Below are 20,564 nucleotides of genomic sequence, written 5' to 3'. Positions count from 1 at the left end.
AGACACATCCTAAATTACAAAGCAATTTGGGTTTGAATAGTCCATGGTTCCTTCAATGATTCTAAAGTCCTGAGGTTCAAATCCGTGTCATTCCTGGAAATGTGGTTGAAGGGGACAATGGATTGAGTGGCGGGTGATGAAACTTTATCACACATTCCTGGCTGTTTTTTCAGAGAGCACACTGCGCTCCTCCCGTTACGTCGCAATTGCAAAGTTAAGTGTAGATGTGTGTTTAATGTACAGCTGTTAAGTGGGAAATCATGACTGGCTTCCTCGAATATGTAAAACAAAATACAATTAATTTGCAACCGCGAGAAGCATGATTCTGCATCCTCCTCGAGTCAATTTAGACCACATCAACTTGAATTAACTTGACCTCTTTGGTTAGTTCGTAGCGCTATTATTCAGCCTGTAGTGACTTAATTTGATCATGCTTAACATTTGATGGTATCTCATAATACTTGGCGCAAATATACCAATCGGCCAACTGATAAGTATCTATTTAAGACTTACTTTACCTAATGCATGCAAACCAAACAAAATTCATCGGATGCCAATGCTACCAATTGTATTTACTTTTTTTGGGCGGGGAGGAGGGGACCAGTTATTGTCGTGCTAAATGTTTATAAACATGCTCGCTACCTCACTACTGCTGAATATTTTCTCCCATCTCTTTCAGTAGGGGCATTCTATTGCAGAAAGGCCCGCCCCCCAGCAACAAGTTCAAAAAATAAACATGTTGGTTGTGGGCGGGGGGGGGGGAGCTGCATTTTACGAACTGGTGGGAATTGTACCGCGAAATAAAAGGGAGTATTTGTTTTCGGAGGCTGCATGGGACAAGCCTGAACATCAGTCGGAAACCCAGTTCAGTCAGGAAACTCTTCATTAGCGCTTCCCACACGTGCTGTCCAGATGTGCCCAGAAAGGATGAATTGACTAGAGTGTAGGTAATAATCTGCCTTTGTTTGGCTGATATTGTTTTAAAAGATTGGCTGTGGGGCTGCCGATTTCGGAGGATGTCTGCACTCCCATCGCTGAACCTCCAGCTCCCATTAGCCCGCAATGATTTTCAAATCTTACTTTTCCTTTGCAGTTGCGTGGACGAAGATTTAAAAAAAAGAAATATATATTTATATATATATCAGCCCGGACCCATTAAACACAGGGAAGAAGATGGATAATGTTAATTAATCTACATTTTAAATAGTAATTATGTCATCCCCACGAGACCACGAAACAGATCAAATTAAAAATTAAAATGTGACTCAATCTTGAGCAATATGAAATTGTGATTCGCCACCTATTTGCCTGTTCTTTGCAGAACGTTTGAGGCAGTCAAGGGGTTAGCTGTGCCAGGGTGCAGGGGATGTGGGAGGTGGAGGGTGTGTGGGAGGGTGGGGGGAGGTGGAGGGGATGTGGGAGAGGGAAGGTGGGGGAGGGGGTGTGGAGGGTGGAGGGGTCGTGGAGGGAGGTGGGTGTGGGAGGGTGGAGGGAAGGTAGGAGGGTGGAGGGGTTGTGGAGGGTGAACATAGAACATTACAGCGCAGTACAGGCCCTTCGGCCCTCGATGTTGCGCCAACCTGTGAAACCACTCTAAAGCCCATCTACACTATTCCCTTAATAGAATGGATGTGGGAGGGTGGAGGGGGTGTGGGAGGGTGGAGGGGGTGTGGGAGTGTGGAGGGGTGGGGAAGGGTGGAGGGGTGTGGAAGGGTGGAGGGGTGTGGGAGGTGGGAGGGTGTGGGAGGTGGAGGGGTGGGAAGGGTGGAGGGGTGTGGGAGTGTGGAGGGGTGGGGAAGGGTGGAGGGGTGTGTGAGAATGGTGTGGGAGGGTGGAGGGGTGTGGGAGAGTGGTGTGGGAGGGTGGAGGGGTGTGGGAGGTGGAGGGGTGTGGGAGGTGAAGGGGTGGGGAAGGGTGGAGGTGTGGGGGAGGTGGAGGTGTGTTGCAGGCTGGAGGGGTGTGGGAGAAGGAGGGGTGTGGGAAGGGTGGAGGGGTGGGGAAGGTTGGAGGTGTGTTTGAGGGCGGAGGTGTGTTTGAGGGCAGAGGGGTGTGGGAGGGTGGAGGGGTGTGGGAGGTGGAGGGGTGTGGGAGGTGGAGGGGTATGGGAGGTGGAGGGGTGGGGAAGGGTGGAGGGGTGTGGGAGGGTGGAGGGGTATGGGAGGGTGGAGGGGTGGGGAAGGGCGGAGGTGTGTGGGAGGTGGAGGGGTGTGGGGGGTAGAGAGGTGGGGAAGGGTGGAGGGGTGTGGGAGGTGAGGGGTGTGGGAGGGTGGAGGGGTGTGGGAGGTGAGAGGTGTGGGAGGGTGGAGGGGTGTGGGAGGGTTGAGGGGTGTGGGAGGGTGGAGGGGTGTGGGAGGGTGAAGGGCTGTGGGAGGGGTGTGGGGGGGTAGAGAGGTGAGGGAGGGTGGAGGGGTGTGGGAGGTGAGGGGTGTGGGAGGGTGGAGGGGTGTGGGAGGGTGGAGGGTTGTGGGAGGGTGGAGGGGTGTGGGAGGGTGGAGGGGTATGGGAGGGTGGAGGGGTATGGGAGGGTGGAGGGGTGGGGAAGGGTGGAGGTGTGTGGGAGGTGGAGGTGTGTTGGAGGGTGGAGGGCTGTGGGAGGGTGGAGGGCTGTGGGAGGGTGGAGGGCTGTGGGAGGGTGGAGGGGTGTGGGAGGGTGGAGGGGTGTGGGAGGTGAGGGGTGTGGGAGGGTGGAGGGGTGTGGAAGGGTGGAGGGCTGTGGGAGGGTGGAGGGGTGTGGGAGGTGAGGGGTGTGGGAGGGGGGAGGGGTGTGGGAGGTGAGGGGTGTGGGAAGGTGGAGGGGTGTGGGAGGGTAGAGGGGTGTGGGAGGGTGGAGGGGTGTGGGAGGGTGGAGGGGTATGGGAGGTGGAGGGGTGTGGGAGGGTGCAGGGGTGTGGGAGGGTGGAGGGGTATGGGAGGTGGAGGTGTGTTGGAGGGTGGAGGGGCGTGGGAGGGTGGAGGGGTGTGGCAGGGTAGAGGGGTGTGGGAGGGTGGAGGGGTATGGGAGGTGGAGGGGTGTTGGAGGGGCATGGGAGGGTGGAAGGCTGTGGGAGGGTGGAGGGGTGTGGGAGGGTTGAGGCGTGTGGGAGGGTGGAGGGGTGTGGAAGGGTGGAGGGGTGTGGGAGGGTGGAGGGGTGTGGAAGGGTGGAGGGGTGTGGAAGGGTGGAGGGGTGTGGAAGGGTGGAGGGGTGTGGGAGGTGGAGGGGTGTGGGAGGGTGGAGGCGTGTGGGAGGGTGGAGGGGTGTGGGAGGGTGGAGGGGTGTGGAAGGGTGGAGGGGTGTGGAAGGGTGGAGGGTGTGGGAGGTGGAGGGGTGTGGGAGGGTGGAGGCGTGTGGGAGGGTGGAGGGGTGTGGGAGGGTGGAGGCGTGTGGGAGGGTGGAGGGGTGTGGAAGGGTGGAGGGGTGTGGGAGGTGGAGGGGTGTGGGAGGGTGGAGGCGTGTGGGAGGGTGGAGGGGTGTGGGAGGGTGGAGGGGTGTGGAAGGGTGGAGGGGTGTGGGAGGTGAGGGGTGTGGGAGGGTGTAGGGGTGTGGGAGGGTAGAGGGGTATGTGAGGGTGGAGGCGTGTGGGAGGGTGGAGGGTTGTGGGAGGGTGGAGGGGTGTGGGAGGGTGGAGGGGTGGGGAAGATTCGAGGGGTGTGCGAGGTGGAGTGGTATAGGAGATGGAGAGGTGGGGAAGGGTAGATAGGTGAGAAGGGTGGAGGGGTGTGGGTGGTGGAGGGGTGTGGGAGGGTGGAGGGGTGTGGGAGGTGGAGGGATGGGGAAGGGTAGATAGATGTAGATGGTGTGGGAGGGTGGAGGGGTGCGGGAGGGTGGAGGGGTGGAGGGGTATGGGAGATGGAGGGGTGGGGAACGGTAGATAGGTGAGAAAGGTGGAGGGGTGTGCGAGGTGGAGGGGTGTGGGAGGGTGGAGGGGTGTGGGAGCGTGGAGGGGTATGGGAGATGGAGGGGTGGGGAAGGGTAGATAGGTGAGAAAGGTGGAGGGGTGTGGGCTGGTGGAGGGGTGTGGGAGGGTGGAGGGGTGTGGGATGGCGGTGGGGTGTGGGAGGTGGAGGGATGGGGAAGGGTAGATAGATGGGGATGGTGTGGGAGGGTGGAGGGGTGTGGGAGATTGAGGGGTTGTGGGAGGAGTGTGGGGGGTAGAGAGGTGGGAAAAGGTGGAGGGGTGGGGAAGGATGGAGGGGTTGTGCGAGGTTGAAGGGGCGGGGAATGGTGGAGGGGTGTGGGAGGGTGGCGAAGGGTGTAGGGGCAGGGAAGGGTGAAGGGGTGTGCGAGGTGGAGGGGTGTGGAAGGGTGGAGCGTGTGTGGCAGGGTGGGTGTGGGATAATGGGGGAGGCTGTGTGTGGGAGGGGTGCTTTTAAGGAACTGGCAGTGGCCACATTGCATGCGAGCCTGGGACCACCAGCGTCCTGGGGTAAAAGCAGCAAATATAAGAAAAACTCAGCGGGTCAGGCAGCGTCTGTGGAGAGAGAAACAAGAGCTAACATTTTGAGTCCATGTGACTCTTCCTAATGTCCTGGGTTGCCGAGCCACTTGTAGTCGGAAGCTGTGGAATTCCCCAGTCAAATGTTGACAACACCGAGGGTGATGGATGTTTGCATCGACAAGTGCTTGTGCCATTTCCCAAAGCAAAAACTTTCCTTCTTGTCAAAGAGTTTTTACAGCACTGAAAGAGATCGTTCGGCCCATCCTGTCTGTGGCGGCGATCAAACACCTATCTATTGGAACCCCATGTTCCAGCACTTGGTCCTTGGCCTTGTATGCTGTGGCATTTCAAGTGTTCATCTGAATGCTCCTTAAATGTTGTGAGATTTTTCAACCCATCCCAGCACACCAATCCCCCCTGACAGTTTGAACTACGACCGAAAGGCTCTAAAACTATGCAAACATTTTTGGATAGAGAAATCATTTTCACATCATTATTTAAAAACATTTTTTTTGCTTGCAAATCTGCGGGGAATATCTACCATTATCCGTTAGTCATCTGCACTAATTAAGTTTCTACTTGAAGTAAGGTAGAATCTGTTAGAAATTAACACTGTGCAGTCTTCCAGGTTTGATCACCATGCTACAATGGGTAGCTTTCAAAACGTACATATGGTCCTCCTTTTGAGGAATTGATTAAGTGAGTCCGGATGAAATTCAAATCCTTTGATTTGACCTTTGCCTGGCCTGAGAGGTTGCAATTCACATAACAATTTCCCTTTGTTCTTTGTTACAGTTATTAATCCAACATGAGGCTCGAATTAATCAGGGTAATGCGCAGTTACATCTCTAATTCACAGCCCCACTGTTTGTGTCGTTTTTAATTAAAGCAGAATGATAGCATGCTGATGTTGGCCTCCTTTGCTCATCACAGAGGGAAAGGCTAAATGGGCAGGATGAGATTAGTCCAAGGTTCCACTTAATTGTTTCCCCCCCTCTCTCTCTCTCTCTTTTAAATAAAGGCTGTGAGTGAACATGTTAATTCTAGGCTGTGGCACAGCTTGATCAAGGACAGCAGTTCAGTTCCATTGCCTCTGATGGCTTTAGAGGTCAGTACATTTTGAGGCCTCTGTCATTTCTAAGAAAGTGGGGGGGGGGGGGGGGGATCGAGGAATCTTTCCTCCACAGCCTCCCCCTCCCCACACACACACCCCGCCACAAGCTCTTTTACCATCCCCAGTGGTGCTGTTTGATGTGATAAAAGAGAAAAGTGTTGTCTAACACTCGGAAGGCTGGTTAATTTGCGCTAACCAGGTGAAAACAAATGCGGTGCATCATATTTCATTAGCAATCCTGCTTAGCTTGGCCCTTAAGTATAAAGTGCTCCAAGCCCAATGGAAGCGGGGCGAATAGGCCCAAAACAATGCCATTGCCCACCTTCACTGGTATTGAGAATGACCTTTTTTTGGGGGGGGGCGGTAGGGGGGCTTGAACTGCTCCGTCAGGAGTGCAGGGTTCGGAGCTGATACATTTCTGACTACTCTGTACACCATAAGCAGAATGGAGATCATTATGTCCTCCTGTATTTGAGTCATTTTTATTTAAGATGTCAAACAATAGGCTGTTGATTGGAGGGACAGGAGCAGAACAATAAACTTCTGTGTCACATAATAGACCACCATTTGCAAGCTTCGCTTTAGAAGGGCCCTCTTTATTGTTTTTTTCGTACAAAAAAATGGATCTCAGGAGGAGGAATATTTTGCTGAGGTATGTCATTATTTTGCAAATTTCTATTATCTCATCATGTTGTCTTCATTGTAAATTGCAGCTAATTAGGAACCCAGTTAGAGCAAGGGCTTTGAGCCTCGCTTTTTTTTTGAAAGGAACACACAGATTACCACATTACAAGAGAGGAAGGAGTAGAAAAAGGAGATTAATCTGGTTACCTTGGCAACCCTCGCTTCCATCTGTGAAGAACAATACATTTTTGTTTCCTTGGTTCAGTTCAAATCTGTTTTGTTTGGGAAAAAAACGTGGCCTCTGTAACAATGCTGAATTCTGTCTGCCTGGCTTTACTGAGTGCAGTTTCTCTGCAAGTTAGGATCTGGAGGGAATAGAAAGATGAAAGGCAAGAGTTTGAGCGCTGTCAAAGGTCGTGACCTTGCTGCACAAAGCCACCAGTTTTACTCCCAAATCCCTTCTCCTGAAAAGCTCTTAATGAAATAATATACTATGGATTTGAACACCTTGTCGTCTTTATTATATAACAAGGACTCGACGTTTTGAATTAAGTCCCCCCCCCCCCCCCCCCTCCTCATTGTGCCTTCGTTCAGTCAGGCTGAGATCTTTACAGTGGGATTAGTTTTGAATCTGGTAAACTTTCACTTTTAAAGTAATATCCTACTTCATCCGGCGCGTGAATGTTTTCCTTTAAGACTCGACGAACCCACGGAGTTGAGATAAGCGGAGGGTTACCTGAAATGTGAACGTGGTTCAATTTCAGGGCAACAGCTGATTGTGCCACCGGTTCCCTCACAACCTGTCAGCCACCGGCTTGGAGCCCCACTGATGCCATCCTTTGACAGGCTGCCTAGGTGGCCTTAACCATTCCCTTGCTAGTTGCGCACCCACCTCCCGATGCATGGAGAGGCTTGGTCAATTTCAGCTCTGTGCGGTACAGAGATCCGGTTTTATAAGAAACTGGGATTCGCCTCGGACGCCGTGCACGCGCATTTTGTTGCCAAATGCAACGATTATTTTTTTGCTTGTTTCGTTCGCCATCCAAAAGAGTGCGACTTCGTTTGTTTGAATTTCTTTCAAAGCTCCACTCCGTCAGTCCCAAAGGCAAACGGCTCACGGGAACAGCTGCGTAAACTTTTGCTATTGTCTTCACTTCCTCCTACCTGCACCGGTCGGGGCGCACACCACCTCCTCCTCCGTTAGTATAGCGAGAAGCAGGCAGGACTTATCCTGGTCTGCCTAGTTCCTGTTCCTCCCGCGGTGGAATTTAAATACAATACATCAGAGTTGGCCATCCAAACGCAAAGGCAAACTGAGTTTCAGCCACAGTATTTTCTGTAAACAATAAGACACTAGTAGCTTCTTGTGTGTTAAATGTTTCAGTTTAACACTGTCGTCACTTTCATCGGTTCGATTGGGTGCAGATTAACCTTCTGTCCAGTAATACATTTGACCGGCACAAGGAGATAATGCAATTTGCTAATATTAATAATCTCTCAGTTCTGAAACAAACAGATTTGTTCCACGGGTGCACGGACAGATTTGATCGGGAGCAGTTTAAATAGTCCGTTTTTAAACTATTGTATATTTATTGGGTAGAAAGGTTAAATGCAAAAAAACTGGCTGGGGTGACATGTGTGTTTTCTTGTGTATGCATGTGCATGCGTGTGTCAGTGTGTGTTTGTGTGCATTTGAGTGCATGTTTGTGTATCCGCATGTGTATATGCGAACACGGGTGTGCATTTACTTTTTGGGGGGCATTTCAGTTTTCCCGGAATATGTTGTCGGTGGACAATGAACGCTTTTATCTCCACTGGCAGCAGTAACCGTAGCCCCACTGACCAAGAATACTCAAATGTCTGTCGAATCCCTTCCCCGTAATTGGAAAAGATTTCACTCATGCACTTTGTAATGGCTGGCTTGACTTCACGGAGCACAAACGAAAGGGAAAGGAATGTTTTGACTTTGACATAATAAATATTTTCCTGATAAACACGGAGGCAGCGGGTATACAAGTGATGACTGCTGCCGAGCAAGATGGAAACTGGAAGTCTTGTCTGGTTATTGCCACAAGTGAGCCGAGGCAATGGACTGCGGTGCTGGCCCTGTGCTCTCAAAGACCCTTAATGTTGCCCAGCTGCAAGGCAAAAAGTCTGGATTTTTAAAAAAATATATTTTTTAGCGTACTTCGTGCCAGCATGGACATGGGTTACAGAGACTATTGAAGCATTGTCTGCTCGACTTCCCAGAATAGCCCAGTTAATCATTTTGGCTTTAAAGGGAATTTCCTCATGGAATTCTCTCCAGAAAAAAAATCTAATCAACTGACCTGTAGAATCCAACAATAAAAGGGCCTTTTTATTTTGGGCGGGCTGTATACTGTAGCCTTTTGTGCAGGGTGAAGCTTCTCAGTAGGAGTGGATAGTTGGGTCTGTGTGTTGTGTGTGCGTGTTATGTGTACAGCCTTGTGTGCACTTCTAACCAGATGCTGGATTACATTGGCTAGTTTAGCCTCAGTGTGTATATCATCTGATGTCAGGTTCCATTACCTGATTACCTCAGTTCCCCAGTCAGATTGGATCTAGATAAGTCCTGATATTATGACTCCTCTTCGTTGAAAGTGGGATCTCTCTCTCTCTCTCTTTCTTGCTATTCTTTCACTAGTATAGTCCGCATGTTTAGGAGAGATTAAAGCGACTCAAGAAGGGAGGGGGGGGGGGGGTCCTCTTGTTTTCTCTCTCTCTCTTTCTCTCGTGCTGTTAACTGTTCAATTTGGCACGGGGACTCCTCACGTTTCCATGGAGGTCGGGTTTAAACTTGATCCTGATGACTTAAAAAATTGTTGCCAGTAAATTTGCACCCACTCTGCTGAATCTAGTCCTCCCGAGAAAAAAAATAACAAGAGAGAGCGATCGGGTGAGTGACATGTTGTTTACAGATTTCCTAGAAGGGGCCTCTGCTATATTTCATCTGTTAAAGTTGCCTTTTCTTCCCTTTAACAATGCCCGATTGTTTTTGCGGAGAATACAGGTTCCAAACGCAAGAGAATGCGGTGCTATATTTTTCCTGCCAAATTCCTATCTCTCTTGTCTTCTTTGCACAGCGCTGACAAAGGAGCCATAACTTAACATCAACTGTGAGCTTTTTTTTTGGGGGGTGCCACAAAGCTCCTCTGTTGCTTGGCAAATAAGCATTTTTGGACAATGAAGAAGCAGCCATCCAGCCAGCTAGTCAGTCACGGTGGCAGTGGCGAGCAAGGGAAGTGGCTCTCGATCGACCGGCAGTCTCATCAAATCTAGGGACTCGGAGCAGTTTAAAAAAAAGTCAGCAAGAGGGGTTCCTCTGTTCAGGCAGTTTGGCGACTCGTTCTCTCTCTCTCTCTCTCTGGTGTTTTTAGTTATTGTTTGCCTTTGCTTTTTTGTTTTCATTTGCCAACAGACATTTCAGGCACGTGATCAGCTGCACCAGCGGTATGCAAAAATTGCTAGATTTAGTTTGAAACAATTTGTTGGTGCTTGTTTTGACAGCAGCAAGTCCTGCTTCCAGTATGCTCAGTGGTCCTGAATTACCTCAGGAATTCAAAAGGTGAGTTAAACTCGGCAAGCGAAAGAACTTTTTCCCCCCCACAAGGGCTGGTTTGCACCCCCCCCCCCCCCCCCGCACCCACCCGGTTCCCTTTTAACTCTGGCTAACTTTCAGTGTTTTTAAAACGTTGTTGAAGGGAACCGGAGGGAGAGTGGGCGAAGTTAACGATAACCTTTTGTATATATGTCAACATTCTCATTGATTGCCTGAGACGAGTATTTGACGCGTGTTTCGTTTGTGTTTCATTTTTCCTTCAGCCAACAGTCCATAGAATGATGCAGCACAGGAGAAAAAAAGGGGAGAGGCCATTCGGCCAATCGGGCTTCTGCCAGCCCTTTTTGAGAGAGCTATCCAGTTTCGTCCCACCACCATGTGCCCCTACTCGTCCCCCAATAGCCCTTCATTTTCGGGGTTGCTCCTGTTGCTACTATATTACCTTCAGCTGCGAGTGCAGTGCCAGCCACGGGTGCTCCTTATAACGTTGCCCTACCGTACTCCCAACAGCTTCACTGTGGGGGGACGGGGCGACTTGGTGACCACACACACCCCCTGGCCCAAAGCAACAGGGCGAGATGGTCGGGGTGCGCGGTTGCCTTTTTTCTCGACCTCCTGTGGCGCGGTCACATGACGAGGCAATCTTGGGGCAACGTTGGCCACACCACATCTGAGAAATTAACATTGGTCAGAATGCCTCAAAGCTAGGAGTAAATTCTTCATCTTCCTATGTGTGTGTTCCCAATGCCTTATAGATAATTGATGGCAGTGTGACATTGAGGACTTTGTTCTTGTCCTCCTTGTGGACAGGAAGCTGTGCTGGCAACCTCAGCTGGGAGGCAGAGGCAACACAAAGCTTGCTTTGGTTTGTCTTGAGGAGAACAGGGCTGGACGGATGATGGGTTATATTATCATGAAGAGGGGTTTCTATTCTCTCTAGAGTCCGTTGTTTAACCTAATATAATTAAGCCCACATCTGTACCCCCCCCCCCCCTCCAAATTTGCTTATGGGCTCCTTTTTGCCAAAAGCAGGCTTTTCAGAAACTATCTGTTTCGTTTCATTTCAATTTGAACCGGGCGTCGAGAGCAACAGCGTTTAGAGAACTTTTCCATAGATCTGTGACAAACATTCCCCCCCCCCCAAAAAAAAAGGGTCCGTGTGCATGGTAACTTAGCACCTCGTTTTTCTTTCTCCTTTCTAACACTCTGATCTTTGTTTTCTGATCTTTATCAAGCGATTTCTAAATGTAATGCAAAAAAAGAGGGAGGTCGCACTTAATAGAGAAGTGCCGGGAGTTCTGATTAAAATCAGTGCTATTGGGTTTTTTAAGAGGAAAAAAAAAGATATTCTTGCCTTGAATGTGCACATTGTCCATTGGTCATTACCTAGAAATTGAGAATGCACAGAAGCAACAGTTTTCTTTACACCTACAAAGACCTCTCACATTTTTTTTATTGGCAGGGGCAGAAACAAAAGTTCCTATTATGTTTAAGTAAAATAAACAGAAATGTAATGGGCGATTGCATATCTCCATGTAGACTCGCCCCCACCCCCCTTAACTGAGTCATTGGCTATTGGCATGATCTCGGCGCGTTTGGAGAACAACAGTTTATTCAGCTGGACTCTTGCTGAATTTTAATACCTTAAAAGCATATATATAACACCCTAGGAAATGAGGCACAAGCAACTGGGTGTCAAAAATCACGGTCCACCTTTCATAGAACCAAAAGGGTGTTCCAAAAAAAAAGTCCCTATTTTCAAATGAAGCCAATTGAATGGGTTGTACTCGGATTGCTGTGTCAGGGGTATCAATGACGTGACAATTGCGAGAAGTAAGTGATTAGAAATAATTTAATATCATTCCAGTGCGTGTACCTCGAAGAAGGAGTTTCAGACCAAATATTTGCAAAAGCTCTGTGAAATTATTAAATCCAAGTAATTGACTGCTATTTAGCTCTTTGGGTATTGCGTGTCCTTTGGGATTTTAAACACGTGAATCGCTTTTTTATTTCATCCTCGAAGCAGTTCAGATATTATATGTAACGACCAGGCTTAATATCGCCGAGGAGATTGGAAATAAAGTTAAAAGTTTCAGCCAGGCATCTCTGCGTTCATCTTTTAAACTGGGCGCTCTACATTCTTGAAGCTCCGTCCAATACTGTCGAATGCAGTGTTCATGTGTGTGCATGTGTATGTCCATGCCTGTGTGTGCCTGTATCTGTGTGTGAATGTGAGTTCCTGTATTTCTGCCTCCCTGTCTGTGTGTGTGCATGTGTACGCCTGTGTGTGTGCCTGTATGTTTGTGTCTGTGTACTGTGTCTGTGCGTATGTGTGTGCATGTGTTTGTATGTGTGTGTCCATATGTATGTGTGTGTATCTGTCCATGTGCATGTCTGTGTGTGTCCATGTGTGTGTGTCTGTGCTGGTGTGTTTCTGTAGTGTACGTGTCTGTGTGTGTGTTCATGTGTGTACCTGTGTTGTGTGTGTGTCTGTGTGTATATGTGTGCATGTCTGTGTGTGTGCATGTCTGTGAGTGTCCATGTCTGTGTGTGTGTCTTGTGTGTGTGTCTGTGTGTGGCCGTGTGTCCGTGTCTGCGTGTGTCTGTGTGTGTGTGTGTGCTTGTGTGTGTCTTGTGTGTGTGTATGAATATTCTCTTTTTAAAAATCAATTTAGAGTACCCCATTAGTTTTTTCCAATTAAGGAGCAATTTAGTGTGGCCAATCCACCTACCCTGCACATCTTTGGGATGTGGGGGCGAAACCCACTCAAACACGGGGAGAAGGTGCAAACTCACATGGACAGTGACCCAGAGCCGGGGTAGGCAGTATGATAGCATAATGGTTAGCGCTATGGCTTCACAGCACCAGGATCCCAGGTTCGATTCCTGGCTTGGATCACTGTCCGTGCGGAGTCTGCACATTCTCCCTGTGTCTGCGTGGGTTTCCCCTGGGTGCACCAGTTCCTCCCACAAGTCCCGAAAGATGTGCTATTAGGTAATTTGGATATTCTGAATTCTCCCTCTGTGTATCCGAACAGGCACCAGAATGTGGCAACTAGGCACTTTTCACAGTAACTTCATTGCAGTGTAAGCCTATTTGTGACAATAAAGATTATGCTGAACCTGGGACCTTGGCACCGCGAGGCAGCAGCGCTAACCACTGCGCCACCGTGCTGCCCTTTGTATGAATATTCTCACTGTCTTCATAGTGGGTTAACCATTTTCATAAAAGTTTCAGTGAAGCCCAAACACAGAAACCCAATGGACAGCATGGACCCTGAAACAAATTGGGCAGCTGAGTGTTCTTTGGTGCACAGTACCGACAGCAGATCATGAGCAGAGTCTCAACTGAATTCCACAATTGGCCATACAAGATTGTGTAGGAATGGTATGGAGAGCAAGCAATGAAACTGTTGCACGGCAGACTGGATCTGTTTGCAAAGAGGAAAAAGAAAGGGGTGATAGGAAATGGTGAGGAGAGGCTGATGACCCAACTCTGTGTGAACATTTTCCATTTACTTTACTGCTAACCTGTGTACTAATCCCATTTGTGTATTACACAAGAGTCTTTCCAGATGAATAATGCTAACACACCAGACAGAGCTTCTATTCTGTCGCGAGGGCTAGAATACAATACCAAGAATGTATTTCTGAGGCTATAGAAGGCTTTGGTCGGACCCCATTTGGAGTATTTGGAGCAGCTTTGGGTCCCGTATCTAAGGAAGGATGTGTTGGCCATGGAAAGGGTCCAGAGGAGGTTCACAAGAATGATCCCTGGAATGAAGAGCTTGTCGTATGAGCAACGGTTGAGGACTCTGGGTCTCTACTCGTTGGAGTTCAGAAGGATATGGGGGGGTCATATTGAAACTTACAGGATACTGCGTGGCTTGGATAGAGTGGATGTGGAGAGGATGTTTCCACTTGTAGGAAAAACTAGAAGCAGAGAACACAATCTCAGACGAAAGGGACGATCCTTTAAAACAGAGATGAGGAGGAATTTCTTCAGCCAGAGGGTGGTGAATCTGTGGAACTCTTTGCTGCAGAAGGCAGTGGAGGCCAAATCAATGAGTGTCTTTAAGACAGAGATAGATAGGTTTTTGATTAATAAGGGGATCAGGGGTTATGGGAAGAAGGCAGGAGAATGGGGATGAGAAAAATATCAGCCATGATTGAATGGCGGAGCAGACTCGATGGGCCGAGTGGCCTAATTCTGCTTCTATGTCTTAAGGTCTCATGGACTTATTTTTTGCAAGTTTCAATCTTTGTGTTTTGCATTGTGCAAACTTCAATTTTGAAATAATTTTTTTTGCCATCATTATTCTCCAAACTGCTCTCCCTGATTGGGTGATTGACATAATCAAACCGAGGCACCAAACACCCTTTCTTTCTTGAGCCATCAGGATAGACACTTGAAGGGGCGGCATGGTGGCGCAGCGGTTAGCATTGCTGCCTCACAGCACCAATAGCCTAGATTTGATCCTGGCGCTGTCACTGTCCGCGTGGAGTTTGCCGTTTTCCCCATGTCAGTGTGGGTCTCACCCACACAACCCAAAGATGTGCAGGGTAGATGGATTGGGCATGCTAAATTGCCCCTTAATTGAAAATATTAAAAAAAAAGGAGAGACACTTGAATAATTGTGGAAGGGACTTGACATCTAATAGGTATTCCTTTTACCCCCACCCCTCACCTCTCCTTAAAGGGATAGTCTCAGAGTTTTCAGGCAAAGCTGGGTTTAAGAAAAAGCCTGTTCCTAAAACTCAGTTTCCAAATTCATGCTGTTTCATCAGTTTCAACAAGGTTTGCCCTTCCATTTTTCCAACTCTAACTTTCCACCCTTTCCTCCTCAGCTTCCTCAATTTCTTCCACCCTTCTTTCTCATCCTCTCCTTTTCTATCCTCTTATCCCTATTCTCCTTTCTATTTCCCCCATCCTTCTCTCTTCTTCTTTTGCATCCTCTCCCCTTCCTTTTCCTCCGCTTCATCTCCTTGCCTTCTCCCCTTCCTTTCCTTTCTCCTGCTCCTCCTCTTGATCTCCTTGCCTCTTCCAGAAGTGTTGACTCCCTTTGTTCCAGTAACATGGGCCATCGATGCCCATTGAGTACCTCGCACAAGTTGGCGTTATTCATGTGAACTCGGGCAGCATGGTGGCGCAGTGGGTTAACCCTGCAGCCTCACGGCGCCGAGGTCCCAGATTCGATCCTGGCTCTGGGTCACTGTCCGTGTGGAGTTTGCACATTCTCCCCGTGTTTGTGTGAGTTTTGCCCCCACAATCCAAAGATGTGCAGGGTAGGTGGATTGGCCAAGCTAAATTGCCCCTTAATTGGAAAAAATAAATTGGGTACACTAAATTTATTTTAAAATCAATAAATAAATTCATGTGAACTCCTTGATAGTGGGTGCCGCCGATCTATCTGGCTGGGGAGGGCATCATGGTTCCAATGTCCATCTCACCCAGTGTCCACACACATCCTGAATGGTGGAAAAGCTGGCTGATTTTACCCTAACAATGCCGGAGATGCTATTCCCGACTGAAACACTCCTACTGTTGGCACAGCTCAGAACAGATGGACTTTGCACAGACGTGCAATCTGCATAGTTCAGTGATGGAGACTTTACTTCAAAGCCACTGGAGGAGTCCAGCGGGGCTTTCTTAAAGAAACGTTTGCCAGTACTTAAGTGGAAGCTAGATAGGTACATGAGGGAAAAAGAAATAGAAGGGTATGCTGATAGGTGCTTGCGATGGGTTAGGGCGGGTGGATAACTTTAATTTTCTTTTTATAAATTTACAGTACCTAATTTTTTTTCCAATTAAGGAACAATTTAGCATGACCACCCCACCTAACCTGCACATCTTTGTGGTGTTGGGGTAAGACGCATGCAAATACGGGGAGAATGTGTAAACTCCACAAGGACAGTGACCCGGGGCTGGGATTGAACCCGGGTCCTCGGTGCCATGAGGCAGCAGTGCTAACCACTGTGCCACCCTGGGTGGGTGGATACTTATATGGAGCATAAATACTAGCACAGATCATTGGGCTGAATGGTATGTCTCTGTGCTGTAACATTCTATGCATAAACGTAATTGTACAATCCGTAAGCTGATTGGACACTTTTTATGAGCAGCTGAATTATAACCTTGGATGTTTACAGGACAGGAGACTACTCGGCCTATCATGTCCATGCCAGCTCTTCCAAGCTATCCAATGAATTTAATTCCCTCAGTCTTTCACCATTACCCTACAAAGTTCCCCATCTGAACGTTACCATTGAACCTGCTTTCGCCATGTACACCATGATGAATAACAACACACTGCATGAAACAAATTCTCCTTTTCTGCTCTCCCTTTCCTTGACCAATGATCTTCAAACTGTGCCCAGTGATCTATCTTCCTTCCTGCCTGTGGAAACATCTTCATTTTCCCTTAACAAAATTTCTCACCGTTTTGAACACCACTGTTAAATCCTCCTTGAACCTTCTCTGCTCGAAGGAGAACGGTCTTATCTTAGAGAGTCTCTCCACATTACTGAAGTGCCTTATCCGTACTATAATTCCGGTAAATTTCCTTTGCACCTCCCCAAGGCTCGGACATCCTTCTTAAAGTTCGGTGTCCAGAAGTGGACACAGTACTCCCATTGAGACCTAACTGTGATTTAGAAAGGTTTAGGATAACATTAGTATGGTACACCTCATATTTACAATCAGCACAGAAAACTGATACATTGTTATATGAGAGAATGAGGAAATTTGACAAAAGTCATTACTCAATGATAGGCAATGGGGATCGAATGACTGCAGTAACTGTCTGCAGTTACATCATAAACACATTCCTTTTGACCACGCTTTATCTGTCACTATTCAAGATGTACAAAGATCTTTCCCCTACCATGAGTGCACGCTCAGGGTAACATTTTTTAAATTTAAATTTAGAGCACCCAATTCCTTTTTTCCCAATTAAGGGGCAATTTAGCGTGGCCAATTCACCTACCCTGCACAGCTTTGGGTTCTGGGGGTGAGGCCCACGCAGACATGGGGAGAATGTGCAAACTCCACACGGACAGTGACCCGGGGCCGAGGTCAAATTCCCAGGGTAACATTGACAAATACCATCATCCTATTGCGCTTCATGGATTCCAGTGCTGAAATGAATGGAGACGGTCAGTTTGGCCACAGGACCAGTAAACATCACCGTCTGGATGTAGAGTTTGCATCCGTTTTAGATGCAGACAGCGTGTGGAACCATCATTACTATCAGCCCTAATTAAACAATAACTTGATTGAGTTATATTCCTGAGCAGGAATATCACAGCAGATCCCAATCTCAGTGGTCAGTCAGCATGTCATGCATAGCAGCATTTTTAATTCGGTGCTGGAATACTATTCCCCCCTACTGTTGGTCAGGCTTTGGTTCCAGTGAAATGTGCACTAATGCTAGTTTATACCCACAGGCATGAATGTCAATGCAGTTTTAGTTCTGTTAATATAGGCTACAGTATTACCACTTTAAAGGCACAAAATCCCTTTTGTTGATGCTCCTGGGCCAGACAGTTACACTGGACATTTTAGGGACAACTTTAACCCAATTCACCCAGTGGAATACTGACGCAATCAGATTGGGTGCCTTTGTTTACACCTTGTCTAATTTTACTCTCCATTGACTTCAAATGAAAGTAATATTGAGCAGGGTGTAAATCGTGTGCTGATTTAACAAGCTTCGTGTCAATACAAAGGATGTAGCTAACACTGGAGCAAAGTCAAACTGATCGAAATAAAGAAAGAAGTTCCTTTTTTTCAGTGTCTTTAATGACCTTAGGACACCTCAAAGCAAGGGTGGCACAGTGTTTAGCACTGCTGACTCATGGCACGGAGGACCTGGATTTGATCCCGGTCCCGGGGCATTGCCTACCTGGAGTTTTCACAGTCTCCCCATGTCTGTGTGGGTCTCCTCCGCAGAACCCAAAGATGTGCAGGGTAGGTGGATTGGCCACGCTAAATTGCCCCTTAATTGGAAAAAAAAAGAATTGGGTACTCTTAACTTTTTTTAAAAAAAGGACATTTCAAAGCATCTTCAATGCCAATGATGTACTTCTGACAGATAGTCACCATTGTACTGACAGAACCACATGACATACAGTGATCCCACAAGCTGGAATAATATTAATAACCTGATTTTTAAAAAAAACTTACAGTACCAAATTCAGGGAGAATGTGCAAAATCCACACGGATAGTGACCCAGGACAGGGATTGAACCTGGGACCTCAGCTCCATGAGGCAACAGTGCTAACCACTACACCACCGTGCTGCCCATATTAATAACCTGATAAGTTATTTTAATGGTGTTGACTGAGAGATACATGGTGACCCACACATCAGGGAGAGCACCCTGCTCTCATTCAAGAGTCCCACGTGGACAGATTAGCTTAACATACCACCTGAACAATTGTACCTCCAGCACACCTTAGGTACTGCAACAAACTATGAGCTGTGGGCATGTGCTCAAACCCAGGTGGAACTTGAACACGTGACCCTCTAACTCAAAGGCAGGAGCATGCGCAGTGAGCTGAGGCTGACACTTTGTCTTATCCCACTTTAGAATCAGGATGTCCTGGAATTATGCAAGGGACAAATAGAAATGCTTTCCTCGGTGGAAGGTACCCTGGGACGAGGAGGAGGAGAAATTATTCTGAGTTCCAACCCTTGATCTCCCGTCAACACTCCATGGCCTGAAGTTTTTTTAAATTAATTTACGGGATGTTGCCCTTCAGAAGGAGTCCCTGGGGTGTAGGTACACTCACAGTGCTGTTAGGGAGGGTGTGTCAAGAATTTGACCCAGCAACAGTGAAGGAACAGCGATATATATCCAAGACGCGGTGGTGAGTGACTTGAAGGGAAACTCCAGGTGCTGGGGTTCCCATGTATCTTTTAAAAAATAAATTTAGAGTACCCAATTCATTTTTTTTCCAATTAAGGGGCAATTTAGCATGGTCAATCCACCGACCCTGCACATCTTTGGGTTGTGGGGGTGAGACCCAAGCAGACACGGGGAGAATGTGCAAACTCCACGGGGAAAGTGACCCGGGGCCGGGATTGAACCCGGGTCCTCGGCGCCGTGAGGCAGCCGTTCTCACTGTGTCACCATGCCACCCTAGGGGTCCCAGGTATCTGCAGCTCTTGTCCTTCCAGATGGCAGTGGTCATGGGTTTGGAAGGTGTTGCCCAAGAAACCTTGGCGGGTTACTGCAGAGTGTCTTGTAGATGGTGCATATAGCTGCCACAAGTATAGTTGTGTGGAGGTCAGATGAAGTCAGGGTGATGGCACCATGGTTAAACAACACCCAGTATAATGTCTTATACATGTATAATGGTGGCTTGGATCAGGTAATGAATGTTGAATGGTATCAGTGGAAGCCTATCTTAGTAAAGGATTAGATGCTTCAAGAGAGGGAAGATAATTGACAGAGGATAAACAAAATAGCTGACAGTAGGGTAACAGTAACTGAGTTTTGGTCTTGACTGAATATGCCGTTTAAATATGCACCATTAGTCCTGCACCATTTTAAACAGCCACTGGTCTCAATCCTATATGTGTAGTGCAACAGTATCATTAAGTTTATGACTTTAACCTATTTGTCAGGGTGCAGTCATTAGTGGTTATGGTACTGGATGAATATTAGAGTGCATGAGTTCAAATCCCCCCCCCCCCCCCCCCCATAAGTTTGTAAATTTGAATTCAGTTAAAAATAAATAAATAAAATGTTGGTATCAGGCAAAAAAGTGACAATGGAGCTGTGGGATTGTCATTAATCTGATTCACCAGTGCCCATTAGGGAAGAGAACATGTTATCCTTACCCAGTCAGGAGGGCGGCACATTGGTGCAGTGGTTAGTACTGTTGCCTCATGGTGCCGAGGACCCAGGTTCGATCCCAGCCCCGAGTCACTATCATGTGGAGTTTGCACATTCTCCCCGTGTCTGCATGGCTCTCACCCCCACACCCCAAAGGCGTGCAGGGTAGGTGGATTGGCCACGCTAAATTGCCCCTTAATTGGAAAAAAATAATTGGGTACTTTAAATTTTAAAAAATCCTCACCCAGTCAGGCCTATACATGACTCCATCCCCACACCAACATGGGTCTTAAATGCCCACTGAAGTGGCCCGGTGAGCTATTCAATAGTGATTCAAGAAATTTCCCACGGCCACCTTCTCGGGAGTAACTAGAGGGTGAAGATAAATGACAACTTTGCCAGTGATGCCCACATTCTGAAAATGTATTGAATAAGAAACACTTTAATAAAGGGTAGAGTCACTGCATTTGAGCAACCATTAGTCTCACTGAACTTTGGAAGCACTCTTTTTTTCCACAGAAATTGTACATTTGATCTTCAATAGGTGACTCGTGTTTGAATGGATCAGTAAACCAAGGTCTCACTAGGCCACGTGATTTTATTTCATGGTATCTATGAATGGAACAAGCCATGTCACGTTGAATAGTACAACTGCCTTATGAGCATATTACTTTTCTTTTTTTTTTGTTGTGTTCCTGTAGGATGTCTTCCAAGAGACCGGCCTCTCCGTATGGTGAAACAGATGGAGAGGTAGCCATGGCGACAAACAGACAGAAAGTAGAAGAGGGAGAAAGTGACGGACACTCTGCTTTTCACCTGCCTCTTCCTCCAAGCTTTTCCAACAGCCTTCACACAGAAGAGCTACACACACCGTCCGCGTTGACCAGAGAGACTTTATCTTGTGAAAGTCCAACATCTCTGCAAGGCACAGTGGTATGTTGATCCTTTCTGTTCTGTACATGCAGCTTGTCAAGAAATGTCACCGTC

The 20,564-nt window shown here is 47.9% G+C and overlaps 1 protein-coding gene and 1 long non-coding RNA gene across 9 annotated transcripts in view; one reads left to right on the top strand and one right to left on the bottom strand.

The window, feature by feature from the left end:
* Positions 1-7,528, bottom strand: part of LOC140388127 (uncharacterized) — a 36,750-nt gene extending 29,222 nt beyond the window's left edge. The window contains exons 1-2 of the long non-coding RNA XR_011934101.1: positions 7,319-7,528; positions 6,362-6,519 (exon numbers count right to left, since the gene is read on the bottom strand). This is a non-coding gene — a long non-coding RNA (uncharacterized lncRNA). The remainder of the gene's footprint in view (positions 1-6,361; positions 6,520-7,318) is intronic.
* Positions 1-20,564, top strand: part of sox5 (SRY-box transcription factor 5) — a 516,307-nt gene that overhangs the window by 132,165 nt on the left and 363,578 nt on the right. For 4 of the 8 annotated variants that reach the window (XM_072471812.1, XM_072471809.1, XM_072471813.1 and 1 more), the window contains one exon: positions 20,279-20,510. In XM_072471812.1, coding sequence (XP_072327913.1) covers positions 20,279-20,510 — 232 coding nt within the window. Of the gene's footprint in view, positions 1-8,926; positions 9,072-9,682; positions 9,741-11,456; positions 11,568-20,278; positions 20,511-20,564 lie in introns of those variants that run through there. The other 4 variants (XM_072471810.1, XM_072471811.1, XM_072471814.1 and 1 more) reach the window with 4 other exon arrangements.

The sequence above is a fragment of the Scyliorhinus torazame genome, chromosome 13 (genome assembly GCF_047496885.1).
Source record: "Scyliorhinus torazame isolate Kashiwa2021f chromosome 13, sScyTor2.1, whole genome shotgun sequence".
Lineage (NCBI taxonomy): Eukaryota > Metazoa > Chordata > Chondrichthyes > Carcharhiniformes > Scyliorhinidae > Scyliorhinus > Scyliorhinus torazame.
Note: the sequence above shows the minus strand (reverse complement) of the source record. Positions and strands in the feature narration are given on the sequence as shown.